This window comes from Nicotiana tabacum, chromosome 22 (genome assembly GCF_000715075.1).
Source record: "Nicotiana tabacum cultivar K326 chromosome 22, ASM71507v2, whole genome shotgun sequence".
NCBI lineage: Eukaryota > Viridiplantae > Streptophyta > Magnoliopsida > Solanales > Solanaceae > Nicotiana > Nicotiana tabacum.
In genome coordinates, this window is record NC_134101.1 from 68,284,934 (window position 1) to 68,305,480 (window position 20,547).

The following is a 20,547-nucleotide window of genomic DNA, read 5'->3' on the forward strand; positions in this document are numbered from 1 at the left end:
AAGGAAACTTAGCAAGGCAACAGTGCAACACACAGTGGTAAACAGTAGGGGATCTCCCGAGATACCGTCTCGTAGTCCCAAATTAAATATACAGGGAGAACTCCCGAGGTACCGCCTCGTACTCTCAAAAGTAAATACGCAGAGTGAACTCCCGAGGAACCGCCTCGTAGTCTCAAAAGTAAATATATAGGGAGAACTCCTGAGGAACCGCCTCGTAGTTTCGAAAGTAAATATGCAGGGAGAACTCCCGAGGAACCATCTCGTACTCTCAAAAGTAAATATACAGGGAGAACTCCTGAGGAACCGCCTCGTAGTGTCAAAAGTAAATGCGCAGGGAGAACACCCGAGGAACCGCCTCGTAGTCTTAAAAGTGAATATACACGGAGAACTTCCGAAGTACCACCTCGTAGTCTCAAAAGTAAACACACAGCTCAAACCGACAAATACAATAGTTAATAGCAAGATTTCTACAGTTATACTGATAAATAATAAGGAAAAGCAGGAAATCAACTAGGCATGCTTCACAGAGTTCAAATAAGCAGTTAAAGCATGTAGAAATGCGATATTAGACTAAACAGGGTAACTACACATATTGGAATATCTCAATTAAGAATGAAAACAGACTAATACTCATTTAAATGGTATACCTAAAATTAAAGGAAAACAGGTTGCTACTCAGTAAAAAAAATAATTCAGGTTCTTACAACAAATAGCCCGTGTACGTACTCATCACCTCACGTACACGGTGCTCACATATCACAATAGTACCAAATCCTAAGGGGATATCCCCCACACAAGGTTAAACAAGCCACTTACCTCGAACCAAGCTCAATCAATCGGTAACAATGCCTTTTCCATAAATATCCGACTCCGAATGGCCCAAATCTAGCCAAAATCAATTACATACCATAAATACAACAATAAGAAATTAATCAAATTAATAAAATTAAAGCTAAAGCAAGAAATTAGAAAATCGCCCCAAAAGGTCTCCCTGGGCCCACGTCTCGGAATCAGGTAAAAGTCACAAAATATGAACACACATTCCCTCATGAGTTCACTCGTACCAAAATTATCCAAATCCGATGTCAAAATCTCAATCAAAACCCAATATATTAGTTGGAAAACTTCTTCCCATTTTTCCCAAAATTTCAACCCAAATCCGAAATTAAATGATGAAATCAACCATAGATTAGTGGAATATAACCATAAATGAGTTAAGAATTGTTACCCAAAAGTTTTCTCTGAAAATTCCTCAAACAATCGCCCAATCCGAGTTTTCAAAGTCCCAAAATCGAAATGGGAAAACAACCCTCAAAATCCTATTTTCTGCCCAGCAAACTCGCTTCTGCGAGCCTTCAACCGCACCTACGTAAACTTATCGCAAGTGTGAAAATGGCTTAAATGGTTGGGACCGCATATGCGAGCTTTGGATCGCACTTGCGAGCCCGCTCCTGCGGCTTGACTTCCGCACCTGCGCTAAAAAACCTTCTTGACCAACGAATCGCGTGTGCGTGTCTCCATTTTGTTTGGTGTGTCAAAGTCATGCCACGCATACGTGTACACAACTAATAACACTTTATTCTTAATAAGATTGTTTCGCCCAAAGTTACGCGAACGCATACCTTGATTTTAATTTTGGGAATTATAATTATGTCACGCGAACGTATACATAATCACAATGATTTGATTAATTAAGAGCACGCCTAAAGCATTCTAACGCATTCATGATTTGCTTCTTTTTTCTAAATTTGAAATTATCGTGAGGACAAGAATTATGGATATAGAGTTGTGGAAAAAATGATAAAGTGGATCACTAGAAATTATTTACAAAAAAAAAAAAAAAGTTCTCAGTATTCTATCTATTTACAAAATTTAGGCCTAGCTGATCATTCATTAACCTTGGCTCAACAATCTCTGCCCGTTTAATATCTGCAACGCTACGACTAAGCAAGGGAACGGGAAACTAACATAAAACTTGAACAAAATATTACACACCAGAGGAAACAAATGATTTTCTTTTTTGTTGTAATTGAAGAAAATGGCAAAGTGAAATTTTAAGAACAATATAATCTACTTCAAACTAAATTGAAACACCTTTCATAAAGACCTTGTATATTGTCCCAACTTTGAAATTGGCATTTTAACATGCTAATCCAAGATGTCAAAGAGGATCATAAAGAGAAGTAAGATTGAGTTCAAACAATTTAACAAACATTGGCAAACATAACACTTAAAAGTGAAATTACCAAAATATCCTTCCAAAAAATCTAAATACCCAATTTATTATTTAAAAAAAGTTAAATAAAAATATCAAGTTTGTTGAAGGAATGCCACCCTTCCTGCATACTCTCTAAAATTATACCACTCTTCATATTAGGGGACTTCCAAGTACGATTGTGCCTCTGTGAAACCAAAGAGAAAATAGTCACAAAGCTACTCACGAAACAGCCTTTGTGAAACAGTTAGCTTTGGTCTTCAGATTAAAGGGAATAGAAAATGAGAATATTAGCATTGTTGAATTTTATATAGTACTTTTGTGTTAGTACATCTGCCTCCATAGTGAAAGATATTATTTACCAACGGTCCATATTGATTCCCATGAACTAGAAGATGAAATATGTACGTTGACTTTAGATGATGAAATTATGTTGTCTCCAAATATTAAGACCCAAGTTTATTGTGACTGAATGAGATGCCTTCTTGAATAAATATCATGTTGAAGAAGGGAAAAACATGATCTTATTTGTAGAAAATTAAAGCAATTATCTTAAAGACACACATATAAAAAAACTAACCCAATAATTTTAACGATCCAAAAAAAAGTAAAGGAACGAAGGTGGATGAACTAAAAAGAATTAATTTTAAGAGCACTAATATATCAATATAAAAGGGCATCTACAAAGGAGCGGTGCTTGACTTTGCAAAGTTGTCTATGAATAGTGTCCGGTAATATTACGTTAAAGTAATACGATTTTATGAAAGAAAGTGTGACATGACATTGTCAAGGATTCTACCATGCTCGGCCATTATTTGGAGAGATTGGAATGGTTTGATGACGACAAAACAGGTTTTATTTTCTTTTACTTAACTTATGATTTACTTGTTTAAATGCCTACCCTTGGTGATTTATGAAATACAATTTTTATAAATATTAGGGTAGAGGATCATGGTTTCATAATATATATTGCGTCTTTCATGCTTATGTTATGATTAGAAACAACAAAGGTTATATTACTTATTCTTTAATTTTGACATGTGAAATTGGATTTTTGGTATACAATTTAAATTCACGCATGTTTTATGTGAAAGATTATAGTTCCAAAGTTGGTAAGACGTGATTAGTCTTACATTAATACTTTAATATATTTTTGAGATTATGAAATAAATTAGATTTACATTTAGATATTATTTAAAGGTTGGTGATCTTTTATCATGAATTTGATATACCTCTTGAGAAAGAAGACAAAATACCCTTTTAAAAAAAAATATTGATTATGTTGTGTTTTTCCAAATAGTTTTGTTTTTTCATAGTACATAAATTTTAAAGAAACAATTGCCGTTAGGAATAAACTTTTCAAAGGGTTAGTTGTTTTATTAAAGGGCAGAACTCTTAGAACTCTTTGTGAGAAAAAAGATACAACATTTTGTTATTATATATTATTATTATTATTAATATTAAATAATACTATTATATATAGCTATTCAATGTGATTTTTATTATTGGTGTTATGAACTAATAAATTATATTAATCTATGAAGGAATGGTTTATTTGTTCTCCGCCATTTGTCCTGAACTTTAAGAAAACTAAACATAAAGGGAGTATGAAATTAAGAATAACGTCTAATTTTTTCATGTTGAATTTTGTAAAACAAGTGGGTTAGAAGAAATGAACAAAATAATCAATATGCACTATCAAGTCATGTTTATTTGAAACAAATTCAAACTCAAGTTGCAAAAAGACACATATTCAATGTAACGACCCGATCGGTCGTTTTGAGCTCCAGCGCGTCGTTCGGCGGTTTGAGGTCTTGAATAGTTTCATTTCAGGTATTATGACTTGTGCGCATAGTCGGAATTGAATTTCGGAAAGTTCGGAGTTGATTTGGAAAGAAATTCTAATTTCGGAAGCCTTAAGTTGGAGAAATTGACTAAAGTGTAAGTTTTGAGTAGACGACCTCGGGATCAGGATTTGAAGGTTCCAACAGGTTCGTATGATGATTTTGGATTTAGGCGTATGTCCGGGTCGGGTTTTGAATGACCCGGAAGCGTTTCAGCGCCTATTGTGGAAGGTTGGCGTTTTGGAAGAATTTCATAAATTTGAGTTGAAGTGTATTGCAATGATATCGACGTCAGTTTGGGATTATGAGTCTGCGAATAGCTCTGTATGATGATTCTGGTCTTAGGAACGCATCCAGAAGTGGATTTGGAGGTCCGTAGGTCATTTTGGGATCATTTGGACGAAAGTTGGAAATTTGGATAATTTTAAGAAGTTTGACCGGGAGTGGACCTTTTGATATCGGGGTCGGATTCTGATTCAAAAAGTTGAATTAGGTCTGTAATGTCAATTATGACTTGTGTGCAAAATTTGAGGTCAATCGGACGTGATTTGATAGGTTTCGACATCGATTGGAGAAGTTTAAAATTTCAAAGCTCATTAAGTTTGAATTGGAGGGTGATTCATAGTTTCGATATTGTTTGGCGTGATTTCAGGTCTCGACTAAGTTCGTAATATTTTTTGGGACATGTTGGTATATTTGGTTAAGGTTTCGGGGGCCTCGGGTGGGTCCCGGATGGTTAACGGAACAAGTTTTGGACTTAAGGAATGGCTGAAGTGCACCAGTTCTGGTGTAATCGCACCTGCGCAAGTTTGACCGCAGGTGTGTGACCGCAGAAGCGAGGAAAAGGTCGCAGGTGCGGTTTGGGCAAAGCTGGGCAGCGACTGCAGGTGCGAAAGGTTGTCCGCACCTACGAGGTCGCAGATGCGGAGGTGCGTCGCAAGTGCGAGATTGAGATAAGAGCCTGTGGGCGCAGGTGCGGAAGCATGTGCATCTGCGCATGGGAGACCGCATATGCAGAAATGGGCTGGAAGCCCTAGATCGCAGAAGAGATGGGAGGTCCGCAGAAGCGGGACCGCAGATACGGCGAAAGCACCGCAAGTGCGAAAATCGCATGGGCAGTAAAGTTTTTAAAAGATGGGATTTGGCCTTTTTCCTCCATTTTTCTTTTGGATGGGTGATTTTTGGAGCTCTTGGAAGGGAAATTTTCGTCATCTATGTCAAGGTAAGTGATTCCTACATATTGTGAGTTAAATACATGATTTATATAAGGATTTAACATGAAAATTAGTAGAAATTTGGGATTTTGAAGAAAAACCTAGAAATTAGTATTCTTGAAATTTGATCACGAATTTGGGCATGAAATTGAGAATAAATTATATATTTGAGTTCGTAGTACTATGGGTAGTATTTGTCTTCGAAAATTTTTGGAATCCGGGCACATAGCCCGAGGGTGATTTTATCGACTTTTCAAGCGGAGTTAGGAATTGTTATAAATTGGATTATAATAAGTATTAGAGTGTATATTTATGGATTTGCATGTTTATTGACTAGTTTTGGAGTGTTGGGCATCGGTTTGAGTTATTGAAAGGGCTTGGGAGCCAATGATAGAACTTCAGAGCGAGGTAAGTCTCATTTCTAACCTTGTAAGAGAGAATTTACCCCATAGGTGAACTTAATTAATATGTGTTATTATTTGTAGGGGGCTACATACGCATGAAGTGACGAGAGTCCGTATGTAGCTACTATTTATGTTTATGTCCGGATAGTTTTAGGTTTACACCATACTTTGTGGACATCGTTATTTAATTATATTTGTTAATTGTATCAAATGGAACTAATTCGAGGATTTTAAGGATTTAAAAGTTTCAAGTTTAATTGTCTTTATTTTGAAAATAATCAAGAAAGGGTTATGATTTATTGATAATTTATATTTGAGTGCGTCGCAAGTATATTCCGCGAGCGGGGTAATTCTTTCTACTACTCTCATGGGAGCGGGTCGTTCGCCTCGGCAGATTAATAGATGCATCTATGGTTTGTGTCGTTCGACCCTTGGCAGTACACAGTTTACATTTATGTTGGATCGGACCGAACGTCCTCGGTGGAATTTTATGCATGATAATAGAACTGGAAGTCCCTTTTATAATTGGTATAAATTCATTATTTGAAAGATTATTTGTTTTAAATGAAGGAAGTGATTTGGGTCCTTAAATATGGTGATGAATTGTTCAGTTATTTCTTGTTCTGAGTTTTATTGTTATATATATCATGCTTAATTAGAAATTCATATTATCATATTGTTGGCCCTTAGTAAGTGTCGGAATCGACCCCTCGTCACTACTTCTTCGAGGTTAGGCGGGATACTTACTGGGTACGCGTTGATTTACGTACTCATACTACACTTGCTGTATATTTTTGTGCAGGTGCACATATGTCTAGTGGCCTTGTGGGCGCAGATGTGCGATTATTGCGGGGACTTAGGTGAGTTGCATTCCACGTTACGAGTCTGCATCCAGCAGAGTCTCCTTCAGAGTATTTATATTTCTCCTGTCCGATTTTGTATTCCGAACAGATGTTGTATTTTATTTACATTCCTAGTTGAGGCTCATGCACTTGTGATACCGAGTTTTGGGGTGATTTGGGTTGTCCTGTATTGAAATTGTTAAAAATATTATTATTTATTCTGTAAATTCTGCCTTTTACTATTTAATTGAAGGAAAGTGTGATTTCAAAAATATTAAAATGAGAACCCAATTAAGTATTTATTTTTGGCTTGCGTGACAGTGATATCCGGCGCCATCACGGCCTTTAATGGATTTTGGGTCGTGATATTCAAACTGTTGCAAATTGTGTTTTTAAGGAACGATAGATTTTGTGCCCCTTATTTATTTAAAAAAGAGAAGATCAAAAGGATCGTGATCAACCTTAATTAGTACTATAGTACTTAAATAATTACCAAATAAAAATTCAAATAACCTAAATTTGTGAGCAAACGAAGAATATTATGTTGAATTAACATCAATTAAAAAGAGCGACGTAGATATATAAATCTAATTCTATATTACATTATTAAAAATTTTGAACCTTAAAACTAAAAAGTTAAATACATATTTTAAATAACCTTAATAACTTGTTTATAAAATCGGGAAAAAAAAAAAAAAAAACGAGGCCTACAATATGAACTTCACATTTGTTCTTTCCTTATTTTTTTCTTTCGGGTGTAGACGTCAATATTGAGCTAAAACTTTGAAATTATGGATAAAGATACATAGCATGAGTATGGATTCAGTGGATCGGGGTTATAGAAATGAGATAGCAAATGGATACTGACTACGGTCCTTACAATTTAATATAAAAAAAACTTCAAACAAAGCTTCCATTTAACATGCCAATTCGAGATAGCAGTAATATAAACACAAAGCTAAAACTCAAAGATTAAACAACATCCATACATGTCTAAAATTTATTCAAGCTCAGAAAGGATAATAACCAACATTAATTAAAAGAAAGGTTAGAAATTGACCGATGAACAAAGCTGAAAATTTACAACTCAATCAGAACAAACAAAGCAACGTTCATCGGACTACAACGTTGAAGCTGCGAACCGGAACCTCGGCATAGAAGTTTCGCTGGATCTTCGACGGAGTTTAGTTGCTCAACTGGTTTTCGCCGGAATGGATGGTTGTTTACGGTGAAGACGGGGACGCTTTCAGGTGGTTTGAAGGGTTATTTTGCAACAGTTTTGAAGCAAGTTTTGGCTGGTTTTCAGCTCGGTTTTCAAGGCTACTTTGTTGCATTTTGGAGCGGGAATTTGGCTGAGTTTAGGGAGACTGTTTTGAGGCGTTTTCAACTACTTTTTGGAGTTGTTTTGCTGGTGTTTCAAGGGTGCTTCAGAGGTGTTTTAGGCTGAAATTGAGCAGATTTTCAGCTGCTATTTCAAAGCAAAAAGAAGCTGAATTGTGGTGGAGAAAAGGGACGAAAGAAGAGGTTTATGGGTAGGAGAGCAACGGAGCTTAAGTAGCTATTTTAATGGCTAAGTTTTCAGCTTTTGCTATGGAAGCTTGAAACGCAGAAGCAAACACCTTTTTCTCGTTTTCTCTGCATCCCTCTTTTAAAATGCTAAAAGTGAATCCCCCAATTTCGTTCTCCTTCTCTATTTGTGAAGTGTGTCTATATATATATAGATGTGTGGGTGTGTTATATCTGATGTGAGGAAGTAGTGAGATGAGCGGTGAAAGTAAGAAGTGAGGTGGATTTGTAGGGGATTACGTGAGGAGTGGGGATGGGAGGAAATAGGGAAAAATGGGGGAAATCAATTTTTGTTAATTTGTATCTTTTTATATTTTGTTTTCTTGTTCTTTTCGTTAGTTACCCAATCCCCTTTTTTCTAACTCTTTACTTCTCTTTTTTTTAAAGTAAAATACATAACTAAAGATATTAGCCAAAATATTATATACATAAGAAAACTAAATATTTACACTATAGTTTAAATTATACTAAGAAAAATAGCATAGCTTACAATTAAAATTCTAATCGGAAGAAACCAAATATATATTTTTTTGAAAATTTTCTTTTTCTCTTTACAAATAGAAATAAAATTTGTACTATAAGTATGTGAACATTCTTTTGTAATTTTTAATTTTCTTAAATAAACCCTATTAAGAGTTAGATAAAAGATTAAAATATCAAGATTAGACCTAAAAGAAATATTTACACTAAAATAGTATAGAATTTGGGTGTGGTCAAAAATTAGTTGTTCACACTTTACAACATGCCCCTCTTTGCTTGGAAAAATGAAGAGTTTTCAGGTAAAGAAAATGAACAAGATGACTGATTTTTGACCTCGCTATTATTTAAAAAGGAAAAGAAGATAAAAGAAAAAGATGTGACCGAGCCTTGATTTTTGGCAGCCTACATATCCCAGGTTATAAGGGAATCAGATCACGTGTAGTTCAAGTGAAAGAAGAGTGATGGAGTATGCTTAGATAGAGAGTCGAGCGAAGTTCCGTCGAGGTTCTGATCCGCGATTCCTACTATTAGATCAAAATGAAAAGAAAACTACATACTCTTGAAAACTAAGAATTACACAATTCCTATCTAAATGTCATCTAGACTCTTGTCTTGATTCTTGACTTGCTTCCCCCATTGACTTTAGACTGAAACTTGATGCTCTCGATATAGCAGACTATGAAATATTCTCACAGGCCTGTTTCTTGATCAGATGATGGGAAGATGGATCTTGAGACCCTATGTCTCTGCACGCATTATTCAAAGCTGGTTGCAGCTGGTATTGAGATCAAATGTTTTACTTTCTCTGGAAAGAGCTGGAATCTTATTTTTTGCACATCCAATACGTGCTTTGCAGAAAAACCTACAAGCCAGTACAAACAAACAAAACGAACAAAAACTTTCTGCCCCAGTTTGCACAAGAAAATTTTTGTGAGTTATTGAAAACACAATAAAACTATCTTTGCTATTGCAGAATAAAAAATTGAAAAAGAAATGGGCTTTTTTTTTATAAAAGGGGATGTCGTACCCTATGTTAACATGAAGGAAGGCAACTAGGGGATGTAGTACCCTGTGTTGATAATAAGATGAGGCTCATGGCACTCTAGGAAGCTACTAGGGAATGTCGTACCCTATGTGGGAAGCAAGAAATAAACCAGGGGATGTAGTACCCAGTGTTGGCAATAAGATGAGGCTCGTGTCACTCTGGGATGCTACTAGGGAATGTTGTACCATATGTTAGCAGCAAATAATATAACTAGGGGATGTAGTACCATACGTTGGCAATAAGATGAGGCTCGTTGCACTCTGGGATGCTACTAGGGAATGTCGTACCCTATGTTAGCAGCAAATAATACAACTAAGGGATGTAGTAGCATGTGTTGGCAATAAGATGAGGCTCGTTGTACTCTGCGATGCTACTAGGGAATGTCGTACCCTGTGTTGGCAACAAATAATGCAACCAGGGCATGTAGTACCTTGTGTTGGTAATAAGGTGAGGCTTGTGGCACTTTGTAATGCTAATAGGGAATGTAGTACCCTATGTTGGCAATAAGGAATGCAATCAGGGGGTGTAGTACCCAGTGTTGAAAAAAAACACGTACCCTATGTTAATAAAAAGGAAGGCAACCAGGGGATGTAGTACCCTATGTTGACAATAAGATGAGGCTCGTGGCACTTTGAGATGCTACTAGGGAATGTCGTACCCTATGTTGGCAGAAAGTAAGGCAACCAGGGGATGTAGTACCCTATGTTGGCAGAAAGTAATGCAATCAGGGAATGTTGTACCTTGTGTTGGCAATAAAATGAGGCTCGTGGCACTCTGAGATGCTACTAGGGAATGTCGTACCCTATGTTCACAATAAAATGAGGCTCGTGGCTCTCTAAGATGTAACTAGGGAATGTTGTACCCTATATTGGTAATAAAATGAGGCTTGTGGCACTCTGTAATGTTACTAGGGAATGTTTTACCCTATGTTGGCAATAAAATGAGGCTCGTGGCTTTCTGAGATGCTACTAGGGAATGTCGTACCCTATGTTGGTAATAAAATGATGCTTATGGCACTCTGGATGCTACTAGGGAATGTTGGATCCTATGTTGGCAATAAAATGAAGCTCGTGGCACTCTAGGATACTACTAAGGAATGTTGTACCCTATGTTGATAATACGTACCCTATGTTGGCAGAAAGTAATGCAGCCAGGGGATGTAGTACCCTGTGTTGGTAATAAGGTGAGGCTTGTGGCACTCTGGGATGCTACTAGGGAATGTTGTACCCTATGTTGGCAATAAAATGAGGCTCGTGGCTCTCTGAGATGCTACTAGGGAATGTCGTACCCTATGTTGGCAATAAAATGAGGCTCTTGGCACTCGGAGATGCTACTACGGAATGTCGTACCCTATGTTAGCAATAAAAAATGCAACCAGGGGATGTAGTACCCTATATTGAATATTGTACCCTATGTTGGCAATAATATGAGCCTCGTGGCTCTCTAAGATGCTACTATGGAATGTTGTACCATATGTTGGCAATAAAATATGGCCCGTGGCTTTCTGAGATGCTACTAGGGAATGTCGTACCCTATGTTGGCAATAAGAAATGCAACCAGGGGATGTAGTACCCTGTATTGAAGATAGGGTGTTAGTTCCTTATAATGAAACTAAAAATAACATGATTACATGTATATTGGAAGAAAATCAAGGATTTGAGAACTTTACTTGGTGGTATTCGTCTTTTCATGAACTGTTTCCTAAAATTGTTTTGTTCATGTTCTGAACAAAGAAAGATTCGTTAGTTTTAAAATGATGGTCGGTTTGTAGCCTTGATTATTTCAGACTCTTGATCTCGGCTTATCTTCTTTAATGATTTCACCAGCAACTGGTTATTTCCTGAATACCAACTGCATTTCTGACCCTTGAGAATCTTTGGCTTTTCCAAACTTTGCCATGACTGTTGGTCGAGTGGGACTTAACCTTTTTCAACTTTATTTTGACTTTGTGGGCATTTTATTTTTGACTTCTTTCTTCCAAAGTTTTCAATTTCGGTGCGTTGGGGAACTTTTGACTTTTTAAACTTTGTCAATGATTGTTAGTTACGTGGGGCTTAACATTTTAGCTTTATTTTGCCTTTGCTAGCGCTTCAATTTGATTTTCTTCTTCCAAAGTTTTCAATTTCAAAGCATCGGCCAACCATGGCCAGTCGGGGTCGACTTGATGCCCTTGCCGAGGCTGGACGCCTTTTGAATATATCAGCTCACTTCAAATGAGGACCTTGTAAATTGGTCTTGCCATCTTTTCTTTGCCTTATTTTTGGAATAAATTTAGACCGAAAGGGATTCAAAGAATACAAACAATGGAATAGAGAATAAGTTTAAAACAGGAGGTGTCCCTTTCGGAGACCAAAAAGACAGACTTATCTGGGAGTACATGCGGACTTCAATGAACATGACATTCCTTTTGGACTGGATGCATGATCTATGTAAATCGTCCGACTCTCAGAAACTCATCACAACTTTTGCCTTGAAACTGAAAAACCTTGATCAGGGCTGTGTTGATGCCATGGCTGCATGGATCCTCTTTCCGATCAACAGTGCCCTTTGCCGGTTTTCACAAGCTGACCTCTCTCATTTCTCTTCTCGTCATTGCCTTCTAATGTCCTTTGCGAGTTTTTACTAACAAGGCTCTCTCATTTTTATTTTCTCTACTCAACATCGCCCTATAATGCCCATGAGGGTTTTCACCAATAGAACTCTCTCATTTTATTTCTCTCATTTGGTTGCATCTGATCCAAGTATTTGTATCCTCCAATTCTTGAACATTCTCACTGATTGATCAGAAGGACTTGAAAGGATTCGGGTAAAAAAAATTTGGATTGAATTATAACTTTGGAAACTTTTGGATGAAACCATCGTCGAACCATTGTAACATCTTCCCCAGTTTTCACTTTTAGGGGAATGTGAATTTTTGTTTTGGTGTGACCGAACCCCAAAGCGAGGCTGCCTACGTATCCTTTCGGAATCAGTTTGGACGTAGTTCAATTAACATGAACTTGTTTTTGATTTTCTTTTTCTTTTTCTTTTTTCTATTTTTCTTCTCTTCTCTTTTTTTCCTTTTTTCTTTTTGTTTCTTTCTTTTTACATACAAGGTTCCAAAGAGGGTGATCAAGGAAAAAGTATCTGGCTCAAAAGGTTTGCAACGTATTGATAGTGTTTGGTTAGCGAGAATGAAAGCCTTCGTCATCCCAATCAGAGAATGTTAACACCGAGTAGTAAGTCAAACATAGTACATTTTGACTACATCTGCGTTGACTATTCTCTCGGGGACATTTCCTTTGATGTCTCCCAAATACAATGCTCCCTTTTGCAACACTGTTGTTACAATGTATGGACCTTTCCAATTTGAAGCAAATCTTTCCTTAGCTTCTTCATGGTCCGGGAGAATATGTCTCAGGACGAGTTGTCCCACTTTAAATTTCTTGGGCCGCACTTTTTTGTTGTAGGCATTGGCCATTCTTTGTTGGTACAACTGTCCATGTCAGACTGCGGCCAATCACTTTTCATCAATCAAAGTCAACGTTTCAATCGGGCCTTGACCCAATCTTCATTCTCGATCTCGGCTTCAGCAATGATCCGAAGGGAGGAAATTTCAACTTCTGTTGGTATCACGGCTTTAGTGCCATAAGACAATCAAGTAAGGGCAGCTTCATTTGGATTTGATTTAGGCTTACTGTTCTAATTCTCTGTTTATTTTCTTACACACCTTATCTTCAACACATTTTGCTTCTTGATTTATTATTTCGAAGTTTGACAATATTTTAGGATCTAAGCATGAAGTCTGCAAGCATGTCATGTTATTAAAATCTGCATTAATAGAACTGAAAAGATATTAAGAAAGAGACAAGATTAAGAAAAGAGATATTCATGGACGATGAAATATTGATTTCATTTCTCTATATTCTAATATAGAAGGGTTTACATCAGAAACTAAGACAATAAAGTAAAACATCTGGATTACACCCTGAAATAATTCGGATGCAGAGAGGAAAGCAAGACCGACTATCGAGTTTCCCATCTGACAGAGAACTTTTCATGGCTTGGCGACCATTTTAGGTTTCTCTTCCGTCACGGCAATGGCTACAATAGCTTTCAGTGCCAGATCAAACTCTCCATTATCACAAATCATTCCAACGACTTGCCCATCATTGTGAGTAGGCAAAGGATTGTTTGTCACATTAGGAGCCTCTTCTTCCCTAAGAACTATTGCCTCCTCCACTGCTCTTTTGAGAGTCCAACAATCCCCGGTGTCGTGTCCCACTACTCCAGAATGGTATTTATATCTAGCATCAGCTCGGTGCGAGGGAGACTCGGGGTGCAGCCGATTCGGGGCCACTGGTTGTAGTAGACCTAGCTTAGTTTTTTGAACAAACTTGAATACGATTCACCAATAGGGGTGAACTGATTCTTTTTAGGAGGCTCTCTTGGGCGGGGATTGTATTGAGGAATGTTTTGTTGGGGATTATATGGAGTTTGGTGGGGACAGGCATTTCTGGGAGATGGATCTTGGCTTTGGGTGTGACTTTGTGGTCACGTGTAAGGTTGTGCGTTCATCACCGCATAGTGAGGCGGTGACACGGCATATGCAGCATCATGATGCAGGTAGTAATGTTGTAAATTTTTAGGTGGCATATATGATTGGCTGAATGACCTGCGGGCCTCCCTCGAACTTGAAGCCATCATGGCTCTCTCTTCTATCCGATTTCTATTTGGCAAACCCCCCGAAACATTCTGGATGGCCTTGTTAGGATAGCTATGCCTAAGGGATAAAAATATTCACCTTAACTGAAAATCCTTATACTAAGGGATAAACATAGTAGTTGATATCCCTTGTAAAGTCCCTCTCCATTTAGGAATGTTGTATTGAGTAGTATTTAAATATCACTGTATTATACGCATAGATGAAGAAATAAATAATTGATTCCTATAATACTTTCATGGTATCAGAGCGGAGTAACAAATAAATTCCCTTAACGATGACAAACCCTTCAATCACCACCTCCGTTATTTCATCCCAAAACATAGTTACAGTAGGTTCGAATTGCTCTTTTTCGAACAATGTTACCCACTCCAATTTGATGAAGTTAGACAGGAACAACTATGTTCTTCGGTGATCTCAAATACTTCCAGCCTTAAGAGGTTATGATCTGGAAAGATATGTTGATGGAACTCATAAATGTCCATCCAAAATTATTGCTAGCAGTCCCTCAGAAGAAAGCTCTTCTGCAGAAGCCACCATTAATCCAGCCTACACTGCTTGGAGAAGACAAGATCAACTTCTCCTGAGTTGGCTTCTCTTTTCACTCACAGAAAGTGTTCTAGGGCAAGTCGTTGGATGTGCTACGACTCAAGAAGTGTGGAAAATGCTAGAGACCGTGTTTGCCTCTTAATCAAAGGCGAGATTGATGCAGTTACGTCTTCAACTCCAGACGACTAAGAAAGGGACGCTAGCTATGATAGATTATTTATAGAAGATGAAATCTACTGCTGATAACTTGGCTGGTGTTGTGCAGTCCATTACTGATGAAGATCTTATGCTTCATATTCTTGGAGGGCTAGGTCCGGATTATGATGTCCTTGTTGTATCTATAACCTCTAGACCTAAAACTATAACACTTGTTGATCTAATGGACTTTTGTTGAGCCATGAGTCTAGACTTCAACATAGCACAAATGTTGAATAAGGTTTTGGACAAGCAAACTTCTCTGCCAGAAATTCCAATGCTAATACTAATCCTAATTCTAGAGGAGATGGTGGTTATAAGAGATATTCTAATTCAAATTATTCGGGTGGTGGAAGATCTGGTAGAGGTCATGGTCGTAGAGGAAGAAGTGATAATGGCGCTCATGGACAAAATTCCAATGGGCCCTCTCAATGTCAAGTGTGTAATAAGTTTGGACATACAGTTCTCAATTGCTATCATCGTTTTGATCATGCCTATCAAGCTGCTTCCAAAATTCACATGGCTGCTTACATTGCCCATCCTAATATTCTGTCTGATCCTACTTGGTATCCTGATTCGGTTGCCACAAATCACCTTACTAACGATCTCAATAATTTGATACTCAAAGGTGACTACACTGGCACAAACCAGATCTTGGTTGGTAATGGAACAGGTTTGCATATTTCTCTTATTTGTGAATCAAAATTGATGTCCTCTTCGAAAGAACTGCATCTTAAGAATATTTTATATGTGCCTGAAATTACTAAAAGTCTATTGAGTGTGGCTCAATTTACTGCTGACAATAATGTGTATTTTGAGTTTCACCCTCGTCTTTGTGTTGTGAAGGATCGGGCAACGGGGAAGGTACTACTACAAGGGAGACTTGAAAATGGACTCTACAAGCTTTTCTCCTCTGGAAGATCTCGTTGGCATTCTGCTAATAAAGTCCAAGCATATCTTGTGTCTAAATCTTCTCTTGATTTTTGGCATTGTCGTTTAGGACATCCTTCGCTTAAAGTTGTTCATGGAGTTATTAAAACACTCAATGTACTAGTTAAAATAAATAAAAATTGTAGCGTTTGTTCATCTTGTCAAGAAGGCAAAAGCCATAAACAACCTTTTCCTATTTCATCCTCTCTTTCTGTACATTCATTAGACTTGATTCATTCTGATGTATGGGTTCATGCTCCTTATTTAGCAAGCAATAAATTTTGATATAATATTATTTTTATTGATGACTATACAAAATTCACTTGGTATTATCCTATGTCATCTAAAAGTGAAGTTTACTCTATCTTCTTGCGTTTTAAGTCACAAGTGGAAAATTATTTTGAACGCAAGATCAAAGTAATTCAGCTAGATTGGGGTGGTGAGTATCAAAAGTGTTCAAATATTTTTGAACAAGCTGGTATAGTTTATCACATATCTTTTTCTCATACCCATGAACAAAATGGTTCTTCCGAACGCATACATCGCCATATTGTTGAAACTGTCTTAACCTTATTGTCTCATGCTTCATTGCCTCTTCACTTTTGGGATGATGCCTTTTCTACGGCAGTGTATCTCATAAATCGAATGCCTACTCCTATTCTTCGACATATTTCTCCTTATGAGAAGTTATATCAAAGAATTTCTGATTATAATTCCTTAAAAGTTTTTGGGTGTGCTTTCTATCCAACAAGCTTACTTTTAGATCATCTAAATGTGTCTTTCTGGGATATAGTGCAAATCACAAAGGCTACCAATGCCTTCATGTTCCAACTGGTCGTACATATATCTCTAGACATGTAGTATTTGATGAGTCTAGTTTTCCATTCATAGAACCCAAACACACCACATTTGATTCATCATTTGCTACTCAAGCTGCCTCCACACTGCATGTGATAGTTCCTGTAGCTCAACTCATAATCCATTGGCTCCATCTTTTTCTCCTCTAGGTGTTAACTCCCCAATGCCATTTTCTTCGCCAATTCGTGCCAGCAATCCAGTTTGTCTACCCTCAACAGAACAAGGTTCTCTTTTCCCATTATCACATTCAACTTCTCCTGCCTTGTCGCCTACTTTAAATCTTCCCATTGACTTGCCTCATTTTCCATCTATTGTACGAACTCTAGCACCTAATGCACTTGCAAAGTCCAAACGTCACAATCAGTCCTCTTCCTTATCATATGGTTACTCGCCGTAAAGCCAAGAGTTCTCAGCCTCGTGCTAATCTGTCCACTAAGTATCCACTTCCTAATTCATCTCTGCCTCTGGAGCCCACTTGTTTTACTCAAGCCAATAAAAATATTCATTGAAGAAAAGCTATTCAAGAGGAATACAATGCTCTCATTCCTAATAGTAGCTGGACTCTTGTTCCCATAACTAATGCAACAAACATTGTTAGTAGTAAATGGGTGTTCAAGCTTAAACTTAATTCGGATGGCTCTATTGAGACGTACAAGGCTCGTTTAGTTGCAAAGGGATTCAATCAAGAGGCTGGAATCGATTATCATGAAATATTAAGCCCGGTGGTTAAACCCACGACTATACGTGTCGTCTTATCTCTAGCCTTGCCCAAAGGATGGTGTTTGCGTCAACTTGACGTCAAAAATGCTTTTCTCCATAGAGAATTGCAAGTGGAAGTTTACATGACTCAACCTTCAGGTTTTGTTGATCCTAAGTATCCTACACATGTTTCTCGCCTTCATAAAGCCCTATATGGTCTTAAACAAAACCCTCGAGCTTGGTTCGACAAGTTAAGAGCTGCCTTATTACATGTTGGGTTCATCTCGTCAAAGGCAGATACTTCACTGTTTATTTGCAATTCTAATGGGATTTTGACCTTAATCTTGGTGTATGTTGATGACTTGATCATTACCGGTAACTATGTGAATTTCATTACTAAGCTAATCAACCAGCTTTCCGCTAAGTTCGCGTTGAAGGACTTGGGTATGCTTCATTATTTTCTAGGAGTTGAGGTCAATTACAATGACTCAAATTTAGTTCTTTCTCAATCTAAATATATTTATGATCTGCTTCAACGTGCTAACTTAGAAGGGCAAAGCCTATATCAACTCCTATGTTAGGTGGCTTGCAGCTCTCTAAATCTGGTAGTGAATCCTTCTCCGACCCAACTTTGTATCGCAACCTCGTAGGAGCATTGCAGTACAACTTGATTACTCGACCAGATGTATCTTTCTCTGTTAACAAGCTTTGCCAATTTATGCAATCTCCTACCCTTGCTCATTTTCAAGCTTTGAAAGGAGTGTTACGCTATTTAAAGCATACAGTTTCCTATGGGCTACATCTCCAGCACTCCTCTAAGCTCACTATGCATGGGTTTTCTGATGCGGATTTGGCTGGTTGTCCAGATGATAGGAGTTCTACACATGGATATTGCATATTTCTTGGTCATAATTTGGTTTCTTGGTGCTCAAAGAAGCAAAAGGTTGTTGCTCGTTCTAGCACCGAATCTGAGTATAGAGGCTTATGTCATGTCCTTAGTAGTTAACTAAGTACACGTGTGACACCTGATAACTCGCTCACGATCTTACACAACTTGCTCACGTTCTTGCTATGCCAAGTCAGCCTTACTACACTCAAGATCGCTAAAAGAATGGTAGAAAGAACACAAGAGAATTGTTAAAGGAAGCTTTGTATTAGAGAAAACTTGAATTGTTTGCTTGGTGAATTACAAATGAATGGTCCCCTTTATATACTAGTCTCCTAGGGGTTAGTGTGTAAATATTAATTGTTACACAAGTTCTTAATATTTACAAGATAAGGGCTTTCTCTAGAATTCTCTACAAGCCTAGAAGATTCCAAAGACTTTCTTAGCAAATCCAAAGGGATCTAGGATCTTCCAAAGGAAATGTCCATACTTTTCTAGAATCTTCTTATAAATGCTAGCCTTCCTCCTATGTAAGCTTCCACATGGCTTTAATATATTCCAAATGGTGCATATGTGGCATGGTGACATGGCGGGTCCTCACACTTTCCCCTGCCTAATGTTGCGACGACTGCAGAGCAATGTTGCTGCATAAACTCTCGGATCTTATCTTTGAATTGCCATAAGTCTTCATATCATTCCCACGTGGCCTCCTCCGGATATTGACCCTTCCAATGGACGAGAAACATTGCAGTGGCTTTCTGCTTTTGTTTTCACCTGGCCTGGTAATCAAAAATAGCCTCAATCTCCATATCATGCGAGGAGGTGATAGTCATAGGCGCTCGACTTGATTGGCCCCTACTAGGATCATCCTTATCTTCATGATTTGGCTTAAGCATGCTGGCATGGAAGACATGATAGATCTTAACCTATGATGGCATGTCAAGCTTGTATGAGATCTTGCCTACCTTTGCGACGATCTTAAATGGCCCCTCATACTTACGAATTAGATTCTGATGCATGCCCCATAGTGCCTTGAACTGTATTGGGTTAAACTTCACCATGACCATGTCCCCAACTCTATAGTCTGAGGGACACCGCTTATGGTACGCAAACTTCTTCATCATCTTAGCTTCCCTATCCAAGTAGGACTTAGCAGTGTCAAGCTACTCCTCCCATCCTTTGGCCATATGATAAGCCCCCAAACTCTTTCTCTCGAACGCGGCTGGTAATGAATGTGGAGTTTGTGGTTGTTGGCTTATGTCTAGCTCAAATGGTATCAGCCCTATGGACTCACTCCGTTGCAAGTTATAAGAGAATTGGGCGATGTCTAGGAGCCTCGCCCAATCATTCTGATGGGCTCTTACATAATGCCTCAAGTAGCATTCTAGTAAGGCATTGACCCGTTCTGTTTGTTCATCTGTCTGTGGGTGGAAACTAGTGGAAAAGTGCAGTTTTGTGCCAAGTATGTCGAATAACTCTCTCCAAACGTTTCCAGTAAAACGGGGGTCTCGATCACTGATAATATGCCTTGGTAAGCCCCAATACTTCACCACATTCTTAAATAATAGTTTGGCGGCTTCCTTGGCAGTGCAACCTGGTGAAGCAAGTATGAAGGCGGCATATTTGGAAAATCAATCCACCACCACCATAATAGTACCATAACCGTCGGATTTAGGTAGGCAAGTGATAAAGTCCATAGTCACGCTCTCCCATGGACGTTCTGCAACTGGTAGTGGCTTCAAAAGTCCTTCGAGTTTTTGTTTCTCAACCTTGTCCTATTGACAGACAAGACAAGTCTGCACATAACACTCTATGTCATCTCGCATGCGTGGCCAATAGTAGACTGACTCAACCAAGGCCCGAGTGCGACGTTGGCATGGATGACCAGCCCACATTGTGTCATGACTCTCCCTTATGATCCGCCGTCCAATGTCTCCAAAATTAGGCATGTAGACCCGCCGACCTGTGGTAAGCAGTACGCCGTCTTCGACCCAAAAATGTCTTGTATTGCCCTGGTTGGCTAACTCGATAAGTTGTTTGGCTGTTGGATCATGCCACATGCCTTCTTTTATAGCCTCACGAATGTCCCATCATGTTGAAGTGATTGTAGCAAGCTCG

General features: G+C 38.1%; 1 protein-coding gene across 1 annotated transcript; it reads left to right on the plus strand.

Annotated features, from left to right (window-relative positions):
* Positions 1 to 15,087: 15,087 nt before the first annotated feature.
* LOC142175915 (uncharacterized) lies at positions 15,088 to 18,549 on the plus strand. The gene is made up of 6 exons (XM_075242922.1): positions 15,088 to 15,172; positions 15,298 to 16,103; positions 16,368 to 16,464; positions 16,994 to 17,237; positions 17,356 to 17,987; positions 18,125 to 18,549. Exons 1-6 carry the CDS (start codon positions 15,088 to 15,090, stop codon positions 18,547 to 18,549), a joined length of 2,289 nt encoding a protein of 762 aa, XP_075099023.1.
* Positions 18,550 to 20,547: the final 1,998 nt, after the last annotated feature.

What these genes read in the sequence shown, in the direction of transcription:
- LOC142175915 (XM_075242922.1), top strand. Translation starts at nt 15,088, where the DNA reads ATGAAATCTACTGCTGATAACTTGGCTGGTGTTGTGCAGTCCATTACT. An exon ending in GAGTTATTAAAACACTCAAT is followed by an intron (nt 16,104 to 16,367) that starts GTACTAGTTAAA and finishes TTGCGTTTTAAG; the next exon opens with TCACAAGTGGAAAATTATTT. An exon ending in TTATCATATGGTTACTCGCC is followed by an intron (nt 17,238 to 17,355) that starts GTAAAGCCAAGA and finishes TATTCATTGAAG; the next exon opens with AAAAGCTATTCAAGAGGAAT.